The sequence below is a fragment of the Meriones unguiculatus genome, chromosome 7, assembly GCF_030254825.1.
Source record: "Meriones unguiculatus strain TT.TT164.6M chromosome 7, Bangor_MerUng_6.1, whole genome shotgun sequence".
Taxonomy (NCBI): Eukaryota; Metazoa; Chordata; class Mammalia; order Rodentia; family Muridae; genus Meriones; species Meriones unguiculatus.
In genome coordinates, this window is record NC_083355.1 from 76,947,919 (window position 1) to 76,963,317 (window position 15,399).

The window sequence follows — 15,399 nt, forward strand, 5'->3', positions numbered from 1 at the left end:
CTGGCCTCTACATGCATACATACATACACACACACATGCACACAAATACATCTACTAAAAAAGTGGTTAACATTCAAATGTTATTTTCTTATATAATCAAAATTAAAACAAAATTAATACAGCACTTAGAAGCAAAGTACATTGTAGGGCATAGAAAATTAATGAGACAATAAATTACTATCAAAATATAAAATGTTAGTAAGAACAAGGGCTGAACCAGACACTGAAACTCAGGCCTGTAACCCCACATTCAGAAGGCTGACATGAGAACTGAAAGTTCAAGGTTAGTATGAGATTTGCAGCAGGATTCTGTGTCTCAAAAATCAGAAACAAAGACAAGCTAATGCTCAGGAATAAAATGGACAAAATAAAAGTGAACTCTATTTTCAGAAGATACAGGCAGAGATTATGGAAGTTGGTGATTATTGTATATGAAATCTAAAGCAAAACTTTTAAAGAACCAATTTCCTCTGTTCTCCTTTGTGAAGTTCCTGTCCCCTCCAGATCCTTCTATCTTACTTTTCTTCCATAGGGTTTCTGGCACTCTGCCCAAAGTTTGGCTATGAGTCTCAGTAGAGCCTCTGTGATAGGCTCCTGTCCTGTTCCTTCTCTTCTACTTCTGAATGAGGATTGAGCATCTTCCCTAGGGTCCTACTTGTTGTTTAGCTTCTTTAGCACTATAGATTTTAGTATGTTTATCCTATATTATAACTAATATCCACTTATAAGTGAGTATATACCATATGTGTCTTTCTGCTTCTGGGATACCTCACTCAGAATGATCCTTTTTTTTTTTAATTAATTACAATTTATTCACTTTGTATCCCCCCATAAACCCCTCCCTCCTCCCCTCCCAATCCCACCTTCCCTTCCCCTTCTGTACACATGCCCCTTTAAAATATATTTATTTATTTATATATATGAGAGCTTTTAGCTGCATGTACATGTATATGACAGAACAGAGCATCAGATCCCATTACAGATGGTTGAGCCACCATGTGGTTGCTGGGAATTGAACTCAGGACCTCTGGAAGAGTAGCCAGTGCTCGTAACCTCTGAGCCATCTCTCCAGCCCAGGATGAGCTTTTCCAGATCCCACCATTTGCCTGTAAATTTCATGATTTCCTTGTTTTTAATTGCTGAGTGGTATTCTATTGTGTAAATGTACCGGGGGGCTGCAGAGACCAATACTCCAACCAAGGACCATGCATCGAGAGGACCAAGAACCTCTGCTCAGAGGAAGCCCATAAGCTGCTCAGTTTCTGAGTGGGGTCCCTAGTAAGGGGAACAGTGGCTGTCTCTGACATGGACTCTTTGATCACCACCGACTGGGGAGTGCAGCCTTGCTAAGCCACAGAGGAAGATGATGCAGCCAATTCTGATGAGACCTGATAGGCTAGGGTCAGATAAAAGAGGAGGAGGACCTCCCCTATCAGGGGGCTAGGGGAGGGGCATGGGAGGAGATAAGAGAGGGTGGGTGGGACTGGGAGAGGATGACAGAGGGAGCTGCAGAGGGGATACAAAGTGAATAAATTGAAATTAATTAACTAATTAATTAATAAAACATATACTCATAAAAGTATACTTTTTAAATAAAGAATTATTAGCCATAAAAAAGAACCAATTTCCATAGGGGAAAAATGGCCACTGAGTGTGCAAAGATGCCCAACATGTTTTCTTTTTTAAACAGGTAATATAAGTACAATATATATACTCATTCATCATAATAACAATAACACACTTATACTGTGTAAAAATGTTACTTGTGTGTGTCTTCCTGTCCACATGCTGTAGTGAGCACGTGGTAGTCAGAAGACAACTTGCAGAAGTCAGTTCTTTCTTCCCACGTGGGTCTGAGGATTAACCAGGTTGTAAGTCTTGCTGGCAAGCACTTTTGCCTGCTTAGCCTTCTTGCCAACCCTATATATTTGTAATTTTATACTTAAAAATTATGCTTAAGTATATTTACTAACATGGAAAATATGACAGAATGAAAAACATAAAACAAGAGAATATTATTCTTGTAAATATACACATGGCTTTATAAAATGCACAGAGAATGCTTATACAAGGATAAATGTAGGGGGCCAGAGAGATGGCTCAGTGCTTAAGAACATTAGCTGCCCTTCCGGAAGACCTGGGCTCAAGACTCAGCACCCACATGGTAGCTCATACTCTCTGTAACTCCAATTTCAGGGGATCCAACACCCTGGCCTCCTTGGGTATTGCATACACGTGGTACACAGACATACATGCACACACCCAAACACATAAAATAAACAATTTAAAAAAGAATGTTATAAGTTATTTAATTTTGAACACGTTTACAAAAATGTATATATTTTTAAAATCATTTAAAAGAACAAAATAAGATTTCACTTTAAAAAGGCCTTTGATTTTTAAAAATGAAGTCTAAAAACCACAAAAGCTAAAGATTATTTCCTTTACCTTAAATGTATTAACTTAGTATTAAAGAATTCCTGCATGTTATTAGTATATAAGCTTTCACAATAAGTGCACCATAAGTACACTATAAAGAAAGTTTCAGAAGCTGGGCACAAGCATGCTCTTGCATCCTAGCTACCTGAAAGGCTAGGGTGTAGAGGAATTTTAATTCAGAATGTAGCTGCTCTGGCAAGAGATCCTATCCAAAGACATTAAATACACCTTTAATCCAGGAGACAAAGGCAAACAGATCTCAGTTCAAGGCCAGTGTGTTATAGCACAAGTTTCAGTAAAGACAAGTTTAGATGCAGGTGTGGTAATATATGCCTTTAATCTCAAAAATGAAGATAAAGTTAGGAAGCACCCATGTTTGAAAGTGATGTCTAATTGAGTGGCAGAAAAAGTGACAAATCAGAGAAAGATTTGACATAATCAAATCAAATATGCCCAACTTTCAAGAGAATTTAGAGAAAAGGGAAGCTACATAAGGGAGCAACACAGAAAATGAGTAGAGAGGAGGCAGTTTTACCAGGATAGTCATAGAGAGACAGGTTTCAGAGAAAGAATGTAGGTGCCAGAGAATGAGAAGGAGCCAGAAGATTAGAAAAGATTGTTGGGGTTAGTTGGAGATCAAGCAGAACAATTCAGGAGCCTAGAGAGAAGCCAGATTGAATAAACCAGCTGGGAGAGGAGTTTGAGTCAGAACAGCTGAGTTGAACCAGCCAGCCCAGAGCACAGTAAGGACAAGACAGTGTGAGTTTATTCAGCAGTAAGTCTCAGAGGCTGAAAACATTCTAGGCCTAGGTTGGAGAGTATGGAGGCTAGAAGCTTCCAGGACTAGGCATAGGTTAGCAGACAGGCTGTAAGCCTCCAAGACAACTGAAACAGGCAAATAAAAGTTCATTTTACACTAGGACATCAGGGTTGTAAGTTCAAAGCTGCAAACATAACTGAACCTTGAGTATTTTTTATAGTAGTCAGCAGAGCCTCTAAATTTTACAAAAAATATGAAATTTCCTGATACAATTTTAAGACTTTAATGACTGTTGAAAGTGGTTTTGTATACTTGCCTCTGCTAAATCTTCAAAACAGCTGCCAGCTAACGGATGAGGACTACTTTCATCTGTCATTTCTACTGTGTCTTCAATTAAACCTAAAAGTTTCACAGTCAATTCGTGTATATCTGAAATGTTACTGAAAATCTTTTCAATTTCCTGAAAAAGAAAAGAGGTTAAGGGTGAGAATCATGCTTACACATTATCACACGAAACAGAAACAGAAGTGGGCTGAGGAGATGGCTGAGTGTTTACCACACAGGCATAAAGACCTGAGTTCAGAGCCCAGCATTCAGGCCAGGTGTGCTGGTGTGCATCTGTGGTCCTGGGGAGAGGGGCAGAAGCGCTGGCTCCCTGCTGCTCCAGGACCAGCCTAGCAGAATAAATGAGCTCCAGGCTCACAGACAGAACCTGTCTCAACAGGAGTAGGAGGATGGCTCTGCTGGCGCATAGTCATCCGAGTTCCAACTCCAGGACATACACGGTGAAGGAAAGAACCTGTTCCCACAGGTTGTCCTCCATGTGCACGTGTGTGTTTGTGTGTGTATACACACGCATGCATGCACACACAAGATATAGAAGTGTTAAAAATGTATTTTCACCTGGTCTAATGAAAGACAGTAAAGGTCAACCATGAATACAATGACAATTTTAAGAAGCTCTTGAACCAGAGGATGTAAATATACTAGAAAATATAAATTCTAGATAGATTGAATTTTTAATCAAGTCTCATACTATAAACATCATGAACATTTCTTTATATAAAATAACACTGGGATTTGTGTTTGAAATTGCTAAGATGGTGAAAGAAAGAAGGTCTTAGAGAGTAAACTAACGACAATGGCTAGGATCAGAATGAAAATGACTCCTAATCTAGACGTAATATGGCTGTTCAATTTATAGGTTTTGAAAGGAACTAAAGATGTCATTAAACTGCCACACTTGAATCACTGCTGTATTTAGGTTAAGTCATGAGCTCTGTGGAAACAAACAGATCACACTACTTACTACTTAGGCTCCGGTCAACCACTTATCCTAATATCTTGTAATGGGAACATAATGGCTGTGGAACACAGCCAACCTTCAAGCTAAATCCTAGCATTACTACTTTTGTATCATAGTATGAGTATGTGTGGCCTTTGTCCTGGAGCTCCAGAAACACTGGGAATTTCCCGAGTGACAAAGTTGCTACACATACTCTTATTAGATTGGTACCTTCAACTTCCCTGTATCCAAATGAGAACAGAGGTACCAGAGAGTCAGAGAATTTGCCCATGGCTACATATCTTGTAACTGACATCAATTTTAACTCATTTTTTTTTTCTTTTTCAACATTTGCCAAGAACTATTCTCTGATCTTAGATGGTCTTTAACTGGATAGTTCACACTACAGTCTATGTGGGAGAAAGTTTATACTAGATACATCAAAGAAAAAAAAGAAATTCTTTCTTCTAACCTTCACTATAATAGAGACTGTCTAGCAAATCTGCTAGAAAAGAGACAAATGAAAACTAGTGTGATACAGGAAAGATAATATTAACCCATAATATTTGCTACTTTTATTCTTAATATTATCATAGAAAACCACTTTATATTATAATAGAACTCAAATTCAAGCCCAAGTGCTATAATGAATTTAACTAACTCTGATTTTACACCAAAAAAGTAGAAACAATGATGTCTGGCCTATATATGTCATATTTATATGGATCAAACAAAACTGAATAGTATGTAAAAAAAATCCTAACAACATTTTAACATGTCCAACAGGAGTTGGCAACATTATTAAACTAAAATGCATCAAAAGAAACAACTCAAGGTCAATTAAAACACCTTGAGTTAGCATTTGAATCATTCTTCTAGACAAGAGTAAAAGCCCTCGGGTCTGAAGCTTTCACAGCTATGCCTGAGTGCTGTGCCTGTGTATTTGAAAACATGACTGTGGTGAAGAACTTAGGAGGCATAAAACAGATAAACTCAAGACTAAATATTTTAAAATGTAAGTCAAACATACTTAGAGAACAATACACCATTGCTAAAAGAAGAAAAGAAAAAAAAAATCTTTTAAAAGAGCGTCTGTTTTTGTAGCTTGGTTTTTTAGGGTTGACCTGGTTTTCATTTGCTTACCTTGAGACAGTATTTCCCTAGTAGGACTGCACCTCCCAATTCTCCTGCCTCCAAATTTTTAATTCAGGCCCTATAGTCATGGGCCACACCCTGAGAGAGTGAGTTTAGATGCTACAGAGAGAAAAGAGGGCCACTGCACTCTGAATCCAGGCCACTCATATTATGCCCACCCTGTCTGCAAACAGAAGACCACTGCCTTTGATTCTTCACTTGCATTATTTTAATATGTTCCCTTTTAAACTCCCTGCTGCTGGGGCTGGCCGGATGTCCCAGTGATTAAGAGCAGTGATCGCCTGCTTTTCTGGAGGACCAGGTTCATTCAGCAGCACCCACATGGTAGCTCACAACCATCTCTAACTCCAGTGCCAGGGGGCCCAGTGTCCTCTTCTTTCTTCCACAGTCACCTTGCACAGATGTGGTACACAAACACACATGTGGGCAATCCACTCCCATGCACAAGTAAATAAATAAAATAATCAAAAGTTCTACTGTTATCTGAGCTTGGTGACACATACCTTTAATCTCAGCACTTTTAAGGCAGAAGCAGGTAGATGTCTGTGAGCTCAAAGTCAATCTGGATTACAAAGTAAGCTCCAGGCCAGCCAGAGCTACACAGAGAGACTCTGCCTCAAAAATAAAACAAAACAGCACCACCAACCCCCAAAATTTTAAAATGTCCACAGTTAAAGCTTGCTGCCTTAAAGCCCCCACCAGAAGGCAGGGAGCACATGCCTTCTAGACCATTTCTTCACCATCCTAAATGAATGACTACACCTCGTCACATCTGACTAATCTGTTGTTGTACAGCAGAAAATGTCATCATTCCAATGAAAACCCCTCCTCTTGAATCTCTATTGTCACTGCACTTACATCTGTATAATAATTCAGATGGTTTGGCTCAGAGATTTGTGAAAGAAATTTTATACACTAGTGAGGTAAACAATACACTAATATCAATCTTAACCTGCTATTTGCTTGAGGGATACCCGCAGAGTTTCCAGTGCCCAAAGTACTTACAGAAGGCTTGAACAACTTTTTGTCTGAAAGAAAGGCTTCCCGGAATACTTTAATGATCATATTCAGTTCCCGTAGATACTGTCTTTCTTCTGCGATTTCGGTTCTGACAAGGTCATAATAGTTTAGCTCACCAGAAGAACTAGGTTCATCTTCACAGAGAGAAACCAAGCCTATATCATCATCCTGATCAAACATGTCCATCAAAACCTGGAAAGTACAAATCAGTAATGAGGAGTTACTTTCCTTCCTTTTATAAAGTTGTCTCAAAGTACTTGCAATCAAAACATTATTGAGCAGTAAGAACTATATATTGCACACACAAATTTATATTAGAAAATTTAGGGGAAAGTCAGGATGAGGGATGATCAACTGGATATTGTAAAGTCATATGTGCACATATGACATACATCCACATAAATACATAGGTGTGCATTAGCAAAAGGAGCATACTTTTAGGGAAGAACAATCTGAGCCAAAACCACAGTCCACAACCTAGACACTGTGATCACAGATGAGTACTTATTCCTATGAAAGGCATACTCTTCCCATGTAAAACACGACAAGAAGAAGGATCGATGATGTCCAGCAAATAACTGGTATCCAAAACTCCTTGCTGTGTTACAAAGAAGGCAGCACTCACCTGCGTAGAACTGGGGAAAATGAAGCATCATTACAAAGGCAGGGGATCACCTATGGTAGTGTGAAGTTTTCTAAAGCAGTGTTCTCTCTCAACCTTGTATCAGAAAGATTTTTTTATGAAAATTATATCTGTACTTAACAAACATTTCTGTCATTATTACTTTATGCATGTGTATTTGTGTGCATGTGTGTGTATAACAGTGTGCACGTCAGCCAATAGGCAAGAAATATTCATAAATCAAAAGCAATGGGAATAAGGCGACTAGATACCTTAACACTGTTTTTTCTCATTGGACCTAGTTAATTATGTATTCAAAACTGACTGAAAAGTACTGCTAAGAGTTCAGAAAAGGGGGCTGGAGAGATGGCTCAGCGGTTAAGAGCACTGTCTGCTCTTACAAAAGACCTAGGTTCAATTCCCAGCACCCACATGTCAGCTCACAACTGTCTCTAACACCAATTCATTCCAAGGGGTCTGACACCTTCACACTAATACACATAAAATAAAAATAAATAAATTATTTAAAAAGAGAAAGAGTTCAAGAAAGACCTGGAAAATGGCTCAGTGGTTAAGAATGCTTACTGGTTTTGGAGAGGAATAGGTCCGATTCCCAGCACCAATACCAAGAGGCTCACAACCACTTGTAACACCAGTTCCAAAGGATCTGACACCCGCTGGCCACTATGGGTGCATGTACCCATATGGTGCACAGAAACTGATGTAGGTACATACATTCACATAAATCAGAAATAATTTTAAAAGTATAAGGAAAGGTTGAGTTGGGGAGAGGGACACATTGGGGATTCCTGCGGGAATGAGAGGGAGGAGTTGGGGGCTCCTGTGCGGAGCTGGAGGTGCAAGAGGTCTAGATGCAGGTCAGTTTCAGGGAATCCGAAGCCTTCTTTTAACCTCTGCAGGACCCAAGCACATCCATTCAAGCAGGTAAATACTCACACACATAAAAATAAGCAAAAACGGTAAACATATTTCTACTTTTTCAAAAGGGAAAGGAACTGGGAAAGAGGGCTCAGCAGGGTGCCGCTGGCTGCCAAGCCTGAGAATGTGACATTACAAGGGAAAAGAGCAGAACCAACTTCCGCAAGCGGTTTTCAGACCTCCACATAAATGACAGAAATAAACACTAAATAATTTTATTTTTAAGAGTTCAGGGGGAAAAAAGGAAAGGTATTCCACTGAAAAGAAAGTCTTGCCAGAGAGAAAACTATGATAATAAAAGATAACATTCATTCATTCAGCAAAAGGTCTACCTGTCACCAGAAATTGTACCAACTCTTGCTGAACCACAGTAATGGATAAAGAACGCTGCCCTCTGGCCCTGATGACTGTCACTCAGAAGTTTTTAAAACTTGTCAGTTCTCCCATGTACCTCTGTTTTGTTATTGCTGTTTTTTCGGTTTCATTTTTCCATTTAGTTTTAGTGTGCTTTGTTTTTTGAGACAGGGTCTCATTATGCAGTCCTGGCTGGCTGCCTTGAAATCACTCTTGTAGCCCAGGCTGGCCTCAAACTCACAGAGATCTGCCTGCCTCTGTCTCCAAGTGCTGGGACTAAAGGTGTGCACCATGCTGGCCTTTTCTTCTCTTCTCTTCTCTTCTCTTCTCTTCTCTTCTCTTCTCTTCTCTTCTCTTCTCTTCTCTTCTCTTCTCTTCTTTTCTTTTCTTTTCTTGACAAGGACTCACCCTGTAGTTCAGGCTGGCCTAGAAATCACTATGAAGGCAAGGCTAGCACTGAGGTTGTAGCTGTCTCCTGCCTCAGCTTCCTAAGTGTTGAGTTTGCAGGAGTAGCCACTGTGATCAGCCTTGTCTATGCTTTAAACAGTCGCCATCTCTTACAGTGGCACATGAATCTCACAATTTGATCTATTTACCACAGGCCTTTCCCAAGCCCTTTTTCAAAAGTTATATTCCTAAAGATAAACTTATTTCATGCTTTATATAAAGATGATCTGAATTTATTGTCTTCTGAATAAGATCTTAATTTCTCTAAGACAAAGCAAATAAACAATTTAACCACAACTTGCTCTCCTAACCTCACAGCCTGTGGCATTCTCAAATCTTTCTTTTCATTTCCGGTTCTATGAAAGCTACCCTCTTTGTCACTGAGTAACACTTCTTCCAACTCCTAGCCACCTTAGACCCAAGGAGGCCAAGGAACCTGTATATTATATGCAATATTTGTATAAAATCAGATTGCAAACAGATACACAAAATAATTGAATGTGCAACAAAAAATACACAGAAGAGCAACCTTCCTCTTTTCTCCACAAGAAATCTTTTCAGAATGGTCTGTGGTGCTCATTCGTAGGCTCATTCATTAGCAAATTCACTAATTCCTTCCTTCCTACAGATCTAGTGCTATGCCTTTGCATTCTTGTTCTCTAGTACTTTTGGGCTTGTTTTTCTGAGATAAAGTCTTATTACTAGACCAGGCTAGCCTCAAATTTGTGATCCTTTTGGACCAAATTCCTAAGTGCTAGAATTATTAAGCATAAAAATCCCTGTCTAGCTTCTCTAGTTTTGAACAGCTGACCGTTCTCTATTTAAAAACCCTTTCCCCCTTGGAAAGGATGGCTCAGTGATTAGGAGAACTTGCTGCTTTTGTAAAGTAGCAATGTCTGGTTCCCAGCACCCACACAGCAGCTCACTGTTGTCTGTAACACCAATTCCAAGGGACCCATTACTCTCTCTGACCTCTGTGGGCACTGCATGCACTTACATAAATGCAGGCTAAACATTCAGACATATTAAAAACAAACAACATGGCCCCAAAGACCAAGTGTTACAGCCTTGGTCCCTGAGCCCATGAAACTTTGGCCAAGTATGGAACCTTTGACAGGTAGAGTCTTCTGGGAATAAATTACTGGCTTAATACACAAGAAGTGGGTACCGGACCCCACACCCTGCTCTGTCTACTAGCAATCATCTATCTTTCCTACAGAATTGCCCAATTTTCACTGAAATTTCTGTTCAGGTTTTCTCCAATTAGAAAATAACTGTCTCAGGATTAAAAACGATGCACAAAAAAGTGTTTGCTTAAAGGGCTTGGTTATAAACTATCAGAGTGACTGAAGGAAATAAGAAACAGCACAGCAGCGGGGCAGTGGTGCAGACTCTGAAAAGCTGTGTGAGGTTTTCATTTGCACTAAGTGATGGAAAGATGGGTGGGGACTAAATATGTGAGACAGACAGTCTAGACGGGAATACAGGAAAGTGACCAGATTAAGAAGGATTTATGGGTTAAGAGTTAACAGGATTTGGGGAATGGCATAAAGGCTATAGAGATGGTAGAAAACTAAAGGCTGTAACAACTTTTACAGATCCAAAAATCTCACATAAAATCTAGATTTCAGCCAGGCAGTGGTGACACACACCTTCAGTCCCAGCACTCGGTAGGCAGAGGCAGGTGGGTCTCTGTGAGTTCAAGGCCAATCTGGCCTACGGAGAGTTCCAGGATAGCCATGGCTATATGGAAAAACCCTGTCTCAAAAAAACAAACAGATAGATAGATAGATAGATAGATAGATAGATAGATAGATAGACAGACAGACAGACAGACAAGACAGACAGACATCTAGATTCCAGACTTTGTTCAAAAAGAAAATATCTGGTATTAAACAGTAAACTTTTATTTTATGTGTATATACCTTTCAGTTTGCCCTAATTTTTGTTGATTCTTATATATCACTATGCTAAACCTGCCTGACTCCTTTAACATTTCAATGTGGGAGTTTTGATCTTGTGCTATATTAGTCCTTTTCTCAGTTTTCTGTCAGTGTCATAAAATACCACTCTTGAGACAATCAATGTCAAAAGTAGACAGACTGATGTAGGCTCACAATCAAGGCTTGCTTGTACCTGCTACTTTGGACTGTTGTCAGAGAACATAGGACAGTGAGCTTACTGTATGGTGACTAGGACAAGCAAACAACCCAGCATAATACAGAGCATTCTAGGAGTCATGTTTAAAACAGGAATAAGCAAGCAGAGCCAATCTGGGTGTGATGACAATCTTACAAACTCAAGCTACTTGGAAGGATGAGACAAGGGATTGCAAACATGAAGCTAACTTAAGAATTTCAGCAAGACCTTACAAATAAACAAATATTAGGCAGACAGACAGACAAAGGTTTTCAAACAGATGGAGTATTACCACGTAAGAATAAGACAAGATACCCGATTCCTATCATGACAAGGCCTAACAAGTGAAACTTCTTCTGAGAAGCCCTCTGCCCCCCTTCTCTCCCATCTTAAACAGCAATCTCCCTTAGGCTATGTTCTACTCTGGCAGTTTAAATCCTACTTTTCTCAGCAGTGACAGTTATGATCAAAGTTAATTCCACCCTCTTTCTTGTGATGTGATTGCTCTCAGTAATCTGTGATGTGTCAGAACACTCTGTAACAGTCACATAGCGCTTTTTAATGTAAAAAAATGTTCTCATATTTTTTTGTCTAGCAAATTAAACATCTCTAGAAATCAGTTTCTCAAATAGTTATTAAACATATGGTTTGTGAGCTCTTGAAGCCAGTTTAGATTTACAGATCATACCATGTCAAACAATCTCATTAATTCACTCACTTAACTAGAATCACAAATATAGTCATCTGCATTTTTAGCTAAGCACGTGACTGTCTCCTGTGACAAACAGGAGATTGTGAAAAGGAAGTCTGAAACCAGGATCAGCAAACTATGGTACACATGCCAAATCCTGCCCACTGTCTATTTTCTTGAAGTTTTACTGGAACACAGCCCATGCTCATTTGTTTATGGCTATTTTTGCATGCTACCAGGGTAAAACTGAATAGTTGCAAGAGAAACTATAGTTACCATCTAGCTTTTGTGAGTTCTTGGGGGATTGCTATTGTTTCATCATTCTGAAGCAGAGTACTAATGTGTAGCCTAGAATTATTTGAATTTTCTATGGAAACCAGGCTATCCTCAAACTTGGAGCAATCCTCCTGCCTATGAGTGTTAAAATTACAGGCATGTATCACCATACCCAGTTTTTGGCTGTCTTTTTGGCTGGCTCTTAACATATTTGTTGATCTTAAACTGGACAAGAGGTAAAACAGTACAAGAGTAGTAGTACATTTTAAACCTAGAAGGATGTCTTTAATTTGTTTAAAATCTTATTCCTTATATTGCTCTTTTAAAATATTTTATTGAATAATTTCAACTAAAACAAAGTTTCTTGAACTTACAAATACTAGCAAAAGCTGGGCAGGATATCAAAAATGGATGCTAGAATTATATTTTTAAAATATCTTTATGTATAATAATTTTTAAAACAATATGAATTTTATAGTTAAATTGGAGCTAAGCTTATAAATTTTAAAATACATAGCATGAGTTGAAGAAATAAAAAGCAAAAAAGTACCTCATTTATGAAAGTCCTAAGGGGTTCAGATGTCTGCAAACTCAGTAAGTAACCAGGGTGACAGTGGACTAAAAATTTAATACCAAAACTATAAGAGAAGAGCTTATAAAGTCAAGAAGAAGGCCGTCTTATTATAGTTTGTGATGGTAAAACCAAATCAAGATAATCGCCATTAATTTTAAAAGTCAGTGTAGGAGCTGGAGAGAAGGCTCACTGGTTCAGAGTGACAGTGTCCTGCACAGTCTGTTTACGGTCTCTGAAGGAAGAGGATGGGCAAGACAAATAAAGAAGGAGTGCCTGCAAGGCAGAGGGCGAGAGAAGTTGTGGTGTTTCAGTTCAGGGTATTGGGACCAGAGCACTGTAAGAAGGGGTGGGGGAGCTCGGTGAGATGGTGCACACTTGTAATCCCAGCACTCAGGGAGGCAGAGGCAGGAAGATCTCTGTGAGTTCGAGGCTAGCCTGGTCTACAAAGTAAGTCCAGAACAGCAAGGGCCACACAGAGAAACCCTGTCTGAAAAAAATTTTAAAAGGAAGGGGCGGGGGTGTTGGAGAGATGCCGCAGTCAAAGGTGCTAACTGCTCTTGCAGAGGACCTGTGTTCAGTTCCCAGCACTCACATTAGGGAGTTTACAACTGCTTTTAACTCTAGTTCCAGGGGATCCAATGCCACTGCCCTCTGTAGACACTGCTCTCTGTAGACACTGCATGCACTTGGTGCATATAAACTCACAGGTACATATAATTACACATAAAAACAATTAATATATAAATCTTAAAAAAGAGAAGAGAAGAGACAGAATGGGTGGGTGGAAAAGACACAGCCTGACATTGGAGAACATCATCAACCAGCATAGAGGTTATTCCTATCAGAGGACAACTTGACACAAAACATAGCTTTTAGCATGCCTAAAAGCTGCCCACAATCTCTACATTGTATGTGCCTTCTTTCCCTGCCCTGCCCCTCTCGAGCACAGGTAAACAGAAGGTTTTTTTTTTTTTAAATCCCTGTTCTTAAAAAAGATTCTCAAGTAAATAGAATGAATAAAGCTGAACAGGAGCTGACGGTACAGCTCAGGGGTAAAGCACCTATTAGTCCTTACCTGCAGGACAACTAAAGGAACTGTTTGTGTTGCAGAAAGAAGTATTTCTAGTATCAGCTTATATTTTATGTGAAGTGTGTGAATTTAATATATGAAAGTCTTCACGATTTTAAAAAAGAAACTAACTTCATTACAATTCCTTTTCAAAGAGCACAACACGGTACTTGGAGTATCTTCCTCTTCTTTCACAAGGGTTCCTATACTCTTCCCAAGGTTTGGCTGAGTCTCAGTACCTCCTTTGATATCCTGATAGGTAGAGTTCTTCAGAGGTCCTCTGTGGAAGGCTCCTGTCCTGCTCCTTGTCTTCTCCTGCTTCCAATATCTATCCTGTTTTCCCTTTTGAGTGAGGTTTCAGCCTCTTTCCTAGAGTCCTTCTTGTTGCTAGCTTCTTTAGGTGTATAGATTTTACTTAGTATGTTTATACTATATTATATGGCTAATATCCACTTAGAAGTGAGTATATACCATATGTGTCTTTTTGCCTCTGGGATACCTCACTCAGGATGATCTTTTCTAGTTCCCATAATTCGCCTGCAAATTTCATGATTTCCTTCTTTTTTAATTGCTGAGTAGTATTCTATTGTGTAGATGTACCACAATTTCTGTATCCATTCCTCAGTTGAGGGACATCTGGGTTGTTTCCAGATTCTGGCTATTATTAATAAAGCTCCCACAAACCTAGTTGAGTGAATGTCCTTGTAGTATGGTTTAGCATGAGACCAATACTCCAACCAAGTAACATGCATGGAGAGGACCTAGACCCCCTGCTCAGAGGAAGCCCATAGGCTGCTTAGTTTCCAAGCGGGTTCCCTAGTAAGGGGTACAGGGGTTGTCTCTGACATGAACTCAGTGGTCAGCTCTTTGATCACCTCCCTCTAGGGGGGGAGGAGGTGCAGCCTTGCCAGTCCACAAAAGATGATGCACAAGCCCTGATGAGACCTGATAGGGGTCAGATAGAAGTGGAGGAGGACCTCCCCTATCAGTGGACTAGGGAAGGGGCATGAGAGGAGATGAGAGAGGGTAATTGGGACAGGGAGGAGAAGAGGAAAGGGGCTACAGCCAGGATACAAAGTGAATAAACTGTAATAAATAAATAAATATTTGAGTGAAAGAAAAGAGTACAACAAATGCCATATAGCTATTAGTATTCAATTTAAGCTTCACTACTTTTTAAGACTTACCTTATCTGCACACATTGATACTTTAATGTCTTGCTGAGATATTTCATAATGCCGGATGTTAAAAACATAATTGCCAGCCAATTTCAAAATATCTGCTGAGATATACTCCAATACAGCCACAATGTAGAGGGATACATGATAGTCCACTTTATACCCCAAAACTTCCTGTTAAAAAAAGAAGAAGAAGAAGAATTCAATTTCAAAACAAAAGCACCGTCAAGTATCAGTTGCGTGCTTAAAACTCCTGCTTAAGAGCTGGGAAGAACTCCTCAAGACCAACAGAATCAGCTAAGTGAGGCCCATGAGGACTCACAGAGACAGCAGCACCAACCACAGGGCACGCATGGACTGGACCCATGCCCCTGCACATATGTAGCTGATGGGCCGCTTGGTATTCATGTGGGTCCCCTAGAAGTGGAGCGGGGTCATATTTGACATGGAC

General features: G+C 39.6%; 1 protein-coding gene across 4 annotated transcripts in view; it reads right to left on the reverse strand.

The window, feature by feature from the left end:
• Sos2 (SOS Ras/Rho guanine nucleotide exchange factor 2) overlaps window positions 1-15,399 on the reverse strand; it is an 86,725-nt gene that overhangs the window by 44,499 nt on the left and 26,827 nt on the right. For all 4 annotated transcript variants that reach the window (XM_021650932.2, XM_021650931.2, XM_021650930.2 and 1 more), the window contains exons 4-6: window positions 14,958-15,122; window positions 6,645-6,851; window positions 3,516-3,659 (exon numbers count right to left, since the gene is read on the reverse strand). In XM_021650932.2, coding sequence (XP_021506607.1) covers window positions 3,516-3,659; window positions 6,645-6,851; window positions 14,958-15,122 — 516 coding nt within the window. The remainder of the gene's footprint in view (window positions 1-3,515; window positions 3,660-6,644; window positions 6,852-14,957; window positions 15,123-15,399) is intronic.